This window comes from Salmo trutta, chromosome 9 (assembly GCF_901001165.1).
Source record: "Salmo trutta chromosome 9, fSalTru1.1, whole genome shotgun sequence".
In the NCBI taxonomy this organism is placed as follows: domain Eukaryota; kingdom Metazoa; phylum Chordata; class Actinopteri; order Salmoniformes; family Salmonidae; genus Salmo; species Salmo trutta.
In genome coordinates this window covers 8317303-8324556 of record NC_042965.1, presented here as the reverse complement: position 1 = coordinate 8324556, position 7254 = coordinate 8317303, and the positions used below count along the sequence as shown (strand labels likewise).

The 7254-nt window shown below is 43.3% G+C and overlaps 1 protein-coding gene across 2 annotated transcripts in view; it reads left to right on the top strand.

The window, feature by feature from the left end:
• Positions 1-4826: 4826 nt before the first annotated feature.
• Positions 4827-7254, top strand: part of LOC115199788 (snRNA-activating protein complex subunit 4) — a 31367-nt gene continuing 28939 nt past the window's right edge. For both annotated transcript variants that reach the window (XM_029762222.1, XM_029762221.1), the window contains exons 1-2: positions 4827-5022; positions 5385-5519. In XM_029762222.1, the coding sequence (XP_029618082.1) occupies positions 5399-5519 (121 nt within the window). In that variant the 5' untranslated portion in view covers positions 4827-5022; positions 5385-5398. The remainder of the gene's footprint in view (positions 5023-5384; positions 5520-7254) is intronic.

Genomic DNA, 7254 nt, shown 5'->3' with positions numbered 1-7254 from the left:
TAGACAAGATTGATCAAGATCCCTGACCTTGTTGCAGAGGGTACATGGAGGAGAGGCTCCCCTGACAAATTCTTTGAATGTCCTCTTTGGGATCACCGAGGACACAATTCTTCAGGCACTGGGTGATCAATCCAGCTCTTCTGGCTCACCTGGATTGGCCAGATCTATGGTCAGAGATGTCGTGGGTCAGGTTAACTCTAACATCTCACTGATCATCTCCTGTTCCAGCTCAGGTAAATCAAGCCCTGTGTGGGAGGCGATATGCCATACAAGCCACTGAAAAGATGGTGTCTGTTATCTCTGCGGCGCTTTTGAAGTCACTGGCCAGACTGCGCCTCAATCCAAGACCACTGCATCTAAGGAGGATAGGGACTTGCCTTGCACCATTGACAGAAGAAGTCATTGCTGCCATTTTGGACTCAGGAGAATGCCAGGGACGAGAGCAAGGAACAATGGATGTGTTTCATGATTTGCACACAAACTTATTTTAGCATCAAGGGATTGTGTTGGTGGTCATATTCTGGTAGACTCTGCATCAGAGAAAAGCATATTCAAAAGAGACAGTATCCTCTGGCAGCATGGTGAGTCAAAACATGCTCATACATTCACCCTCTGACACAATGATTGGATCTCCTGTATATAAGGGCACAAGGCGAGACCCAGATGCAGACACAGGAGGCAGATGGTTAGAGTCCAACATGTTTATTAACAATCCAAAAGGGGTAGGCAAGAGAATGGTCATGGACAGGCAAAAGGTCAAAACCAGTTCCGAGGTACAGAATGGCAGGCAGGCTCGAGGTCAGGGCAGGCGGAATGGTCAGGCAGGCAGGAATGGAGTTCAGAAAAAAAGGCAAAGGTCAAAACCAGGAGGACTAATAAAAGAGAATAGAAAAGCAGGAGCACAGGGGGGAAAACCACCCTGGTTGACTTGAACGTACAAGACAAACTGGCACAGAGAGACAGGAAACACAGGGGTAAATACACCAGGGAAAATAAGTGACACCTGGAGGGGGTGGAGACAATCACAAGGACAGGTGAAACAGATCAGGGCGTGACACAGTAATGTCAACCGTTAAGAAACTCTAGTGTTGACCTAAAGTCAGAAGCGAGTAAAGCTATTATCGAGGTGCTCATTAGGTCTAGCAGATGTCTACCTGCACAAATTTCTGCTTGCACACCTGAGTCTCCTACAAGTAATCTGGCCAGTCAAACAAATCTGCCAGCTATGCCAGAGGAACATTTAACTACTACAGTTAATGTGGGTTCTGAAGCCTCTGAAATGATGGATTCCTTTGTGAGGCATATGAAGTGTATCGCACAATCAGTTTTTACAAAAGTGAAATCTCTACCCGGGGTGCTTAGGCTTGCTAAAAGGTCGCAGAATATGCTGAGGGAATTTACTCTCAACTTTTGGCCACCACAAGCAGAGATCTTCATGATTTTCCATCCAGAGCATCAAGCCGCCGTAGCTCAAGTTTCACTACTTCTCAAGTGACTGTTCTTGATGGTAGTAGCTCTCTGGTGTCTGGCAGTTTCTCACACATTTACAATAATATCGTGATCTGTTCACAAGGGCGATCTGTCAGTGACCTCTAGTCCCACAATGGAGGCCGAACACTGTGGAAAAGTGACTTTCCCAGCTGAAGTTCTTACAGTTAAAATGGCTGACAACATCCTTGACAGAGAGGCATTTGTCATAGCCACTGGGTCTGAGGAGCAGGCCAGTAGTGATTCCAGGTCTCCACAGGCAGTGAAACAAGGCAAATGGATGTTCAGATTTCTATCAAAGATCACCACGTTCAGAATCATCCTCAAGGTATACCATAAATGCTTCTGGTTTAAGTTTCATTATTAAGTATTGTTATAGGTAGGCCTATATGTTATCTTGCTCCACACTATGAAATTTAGTACTAGTTTTCAATGAACAACCCTTTGAATTGTTGTTGAAAAAGTTATGGTGTTTTAAGAATTCCATTTGTGATTGTTTACATTGTTTTTCTTTTGAAACCACATTAAGGTTCCCCATGAGGAGGAGCATTGCACACGTAAGTCTATCAGCTAATCAATAGTATTGCCACTTTTATATATTTTCCAGTGCCTCAACATTAGCAACATGTTCATGTGAGAAAAATGGTTGATGAACACGAAACATAAAAACATTAAATCTATGTAGGCCTACAGAAGTACCTGATCATTTTCTGTATCTAGCAGGCCGAAATAGTGCCACAGCTCCAATTGAGGAGAGTATTCAGTCCACCTCACAACCCGAGATAAATAAACAAAAACCCTCCATCTTTGTCAGGATGTTCTCGGCCATCACAGCAAAGGCCTTTGCAAAACCTTAAAAAGTTCATCCAACGTGCCTTTTGGCAAACTCCAAGTGGGCTGTCATGTGCCTTTTACTGAGGAGTGGCTTCCGTCTGGCCACTCTACCATAAAGGCCTGATTAGTGGAGTGCTGCAGAGATGGTTGCTGCAGAGATGGTCTTTCCCTCGATCCTGACTGGTCTCTCAGCCGCTGAAAAACATCCCCACAGCATGATGCTGCCACCACCATGCTTCACCGTAGGGATGGTGCCAGGTTTCCTCCAGACGTGACGCTTGGTGTTCAGGCCAAAGAGCTTAATCTTGGTTTCATCAGACCAGAGAATCTTGTTTCTCATAAGTCTGAGAGTCTTTAGGTGCCTTTTGGTAAACTCCAAGCGGGATGTCATGTGCCTTTTACTGAGGAGTGGCTTCCGTCTGGCCACTACCATAAAAGCCTGATTGGTGGAGTGCTGCAGAGATGGTTGTCCTTCTGGAAGGTTCTCCCATCTCCACAGAGGAACTCTGGACCTCTGTCAGAGTGACCATCGGGTTCTTGGTCACTTCCCTGACCAAGGCCCTTCTCCCCCGACTGCTCAGTTTGGCCGGGTGGCCAGCTCTAGGAAGTCTTGGTGCTTCCACATTTCTTCCATTTAAGAATGATGGAGGCCACTGTGTTCTTGGGGACCTTCAATGCTGCAGAAATGTTTCGGTACCCTTCCCCAGATCTGTGTCTCAACACAATCTTGTCTCGGAGCAGTACGTACAATTCCTTCGACCTCATGGTTTGGTTTTTGCACTGAAATGCACTGTCAACTGTGGGACCTTATATTGACAGGTGTGTGCCTTTCCAAAACATGTCCAGTTAATTGAATTTACCACAGGTGGACTCCAATCAAGTTGTAGAAACATCTCAAGGATGATCAATGGAAACAAGGTGTACATGAGCTCAATTTTGAGTCTCATAGCAAAGGGTCTGAATACTTATATAAACTAGGTGGTTCGAGGCCTGAATGCTGATTGGCTGACAGCTGTGGTATATCAGATCGTATACCACAGGTATGACAAAACATTTAGTTTAACTGCTCTAATTATGTTGCTAATAATAGCAATAATGCACCTCGGGGGTTTGTGATATGGCCAATATACCACGGCTAAAGGCTGTGTCGTGCAGGGAACAGCCCTTAGTCGTGGTACAGTGCCTTCGGAAAGTATTCAGACCCATTTACTTTTTCCACATTTTGTTACGTTACAGCCTTATTCTAAAATTGATTAAATGAAAACATTTCCTCAACAATCTCCACACAATACCCTATAACAACAAAGCAAAAACAGGTTTAGATGTTTTTGCACCTAAAAAAACCCATATATAGATATATACCTTATTTATAATAAAAGTTAGCACACTGAAAAGCATAGCGCATAAGGGAAGTACCAAAACACTTCGATATAGGGGAGGCGCATGCAAGCAGATTAGGAATTTGGCAAGAATGGAAGAAATGGTATATTAAAACCTGCAAAAGAGCGAATGTAAACCAGGGGGAAAAAACACTACCCTCCCCCTGTGCCCAATAAGGTTGAACTGCTCCAGCAGTTTGTCACAATTGTGTGGTGGCTTTGATAAGCTTGTGCTGCAACAGAGAGGAAGAGAGAGGCCCAACTCGGAGGAAAAATCTGTCTCCCACTAGCAGGTGGCGTTTTTTCGGCGTTTCGCCCACCAAGTCATGAGTTTTTATTTTATGGAATTTCCAAAACATGCAATATACTTTCAGTGAAGCCGCTCAACAACTACACCACACCAGTCACCCAACAGACTCCCATTCAGAGCGACACACAGAAACATCTACGGTCAATGCCCTGCTCAAGGGCACGTCGACAGATCTCACACAAGGCCAAAAACGGGGACCCGAACCCTTCCGAGCGTTTTTGTATGGAGGCCAACGAGAGTCGAATTGGTCAACAAAGTATTTCATGGCTTATTTGCTACCTGAGGTTTATTTGCACTAATAGAAGTTTCGTAATGCTTACGTTATGAGTTTACTGACATAAGTAGGACACGTGATATCCCGGCAACTTTGAGGAAAAACAATTTATATTTGAGATGGCTATGTGTATTCATGGTATGAGGCTAGTAGCATACTAGCATCTCTCCCATTGAATACAGGCGTCAACAACCGTTATCGAATAATCCAAAACTGATTACAATAATGAGATGTATTCACCAATCCAAAGAAAGGATAGGCGTTGCCTCTTTGTGGACAACGACTCCCATTATTATGGCGAAGAGACATGTATCTTGTCAGTATATCGATAATCTTTGGCTTCAACAACGTTAGCGACTCTGTACAAGGCTGTGACGTTTACTATGATACCCGCGTTGCATTGTGGTTATTTGAATATTACAACGTAACATCTGATTATTTTTAATCAAGTAATAGTATTTGAGTAGGAATATTCGGTGAATATGTGTCTAGATTGTTTATGCATGATAAACAATAATATAATTTTAAAAACAACATAAACTTTAATTCCTTCACAATTGCACTCTGGGAAATATGTTAATATTCCAGCAGTGTCGTTTGTAGCACGTAGAGATCTTCAGTGAAATAGCATGTCAGACAATTTAATTGGGACTTAGCTAGTTAAATATATTTGTTTCTACATAATATTTTATGTATAACATAAGAAGACACATCTGTTAACTTGGATGACAGTCTTGGTAAGTAGCGTTAGCAAGCTTTCAGATGCTCCTCCTGGTCAAGACTGCATGGCTAGCTAGCTAGCTAAATTAGAACACTTTTGACTGATTCTTAAGTTGAGGGATGTTTCTTTTTTATGCACGTTGGGTTTAGTTCAGATGTTGTTTGCTAGTTACTAAAGTACGTTAGCTACCTGCAAATGTGACGTTGTTGCTCGCGAATGGGGTTGGATTCCAGCACGCTCCCCCTGCTTCCTTTCAATGTTGTCAGCTAGCTACTGTAACGTCCTGTATTTTCAATGCATATTGTCCTACAATAAATTGATCCCTGGTTTTGTTATCATTCATTTAACTTTTTATTTTATTTTTTTATTTTTATAAAGGTGTCTCATCCATTATGTCCTCGGATGACCTTCTTGCACAGAGGGAGAAAGTCGAACGCCAAATTTTGGTGCTCGAGCGCACCCTTGGTCCTGAAAGCAACTCCATTGAACTATCTTCAGACAGTTGTTCATCTGGTGGGTATCTGAAGTATATTAAAGCAGTAAGTTAGGGCTGCGTGGTTAAAATCATTAGGGAAGACATATTACAACCTATGTGTTGTGATAATTGCGTTGTTTTATTTATATTTATATATATATATATATATATATATATACACACACACACACACACAGTTGTAGCCAACAGTTGAGAATGACACAAAGTTTGCTGTGTCTTTAGATATTTTTGTCAGATGTTACTATGGGATAGTGAAGTATAATTACATGCATTTCATAAGCGTCAAAGGCTTTTGACAATTACATGAAGTTGTTGCAAAGAGTCAACATTTGCAGTGTTGACCCTTCTTTTTCAAGACCTCTGCAATCTGCCCTGGCATGCTGTCAATTAACTTCTGGGCCTGACTGATGGCAGCCCATTCTTTCATAATCAATGCTTGGAGTTTGTCAGAATTTGTGTTTTTTTTTGTCCACCCACCTCTTGAGGATTGACAACAAGTTCTTAATGGGATTAAGGTCTGGGGAGTTTAATGGCCATGGACCCAAAATATCTACGTTTTGTTCCTCGAGCCACTTAGTTATCAATTTAGCCTTATGACAAGGTGCTCCATCATGCTGGAAAAGGCATTGTTCGTCACAACTGTTCCTGGATGGTTGGGAGAAGTTGCTCTCGGAGGATGTGTTGGTACCATTCTTTATTTATGGCTGTGTTCTTGGGGAAAATTGTGAGTGAGCCCACTCCCTTGGCTGAGAAGCAACCCCACACATGAATGGTCTCATGATGCTTTACTGTTGGCATGACACAGGATTGATGGTAGCGCTCACCTTGTCTTCTCCGGACAAGCTTTTTTCCGGATGCCCCAAACAATCGGAAAGGGGATTCAGAGAAAATGACTTTACCCCAGTCCTCAGCAGTCCAATCCCAGTAACTTTTGCAGAATATCAGTCTGTCCCTGATGTTTTTCCTGGAGTGAAGTGGCTTCTTTGCTGTCCTTCTTGACACCAGGCCATCCTCCAAAAGTCTTTGCTTCACTGTGCGTGCAGATGCACTCACACCTGCGTGCTGCCATTCCTGAGCAAGCTCTGTACTGGTGGTGCCCCGATCCCGCAGCTGAATCCACTTTAGGAGATGGTCCTGGCGCTTGCTGGACTTTCTTGGGCGCCCTGAAGCCGCCTTTACAACAATTGAACCGCTCTCCTTGAAGTTCTTGATGATCTGATAAATGGTTGATTTAGGTGCAATATCCTTTCCTGTGAAGCCCTTTTTGTGCAAAGAAATGATGACGGCACGTGTTTCCTTGCAGGTAACCATGGTTGACAGGAAGAACAATGATTCCAAGCACCACCCTCCTTTTGAAGCTTCCAGTCTGTTATTCGAACTCAATCAGCATGAGAGTGATCTCCAGCCTTGTCCTCGTCAACACTCACACGTGTTAACGTGAGAATCACTGACATGATGTCAGCTGGTCCTTTTGTGGCAGGGCTGAAATGCAGTGGAAATGTTTTTTGGGGATTCAGTTCATTTGCATGGCAAAAAGGGACTTTGCAATTCATCTGATCACTCTTCATAACATTCTGGAGTATATGGAAATTGCCATCATACAAACTGAGGCAGCAGACTTCGTGAAAATGAATATTTGTGTCATTCTCAACTTTTGGCCACAACTGTACACCAATATAATGAAACCGGCAGGGAGCAGGTCTCGAACCCTCGACCTTCTAGCCCGAAGTCCAGCGCGGATATCCACTCTAC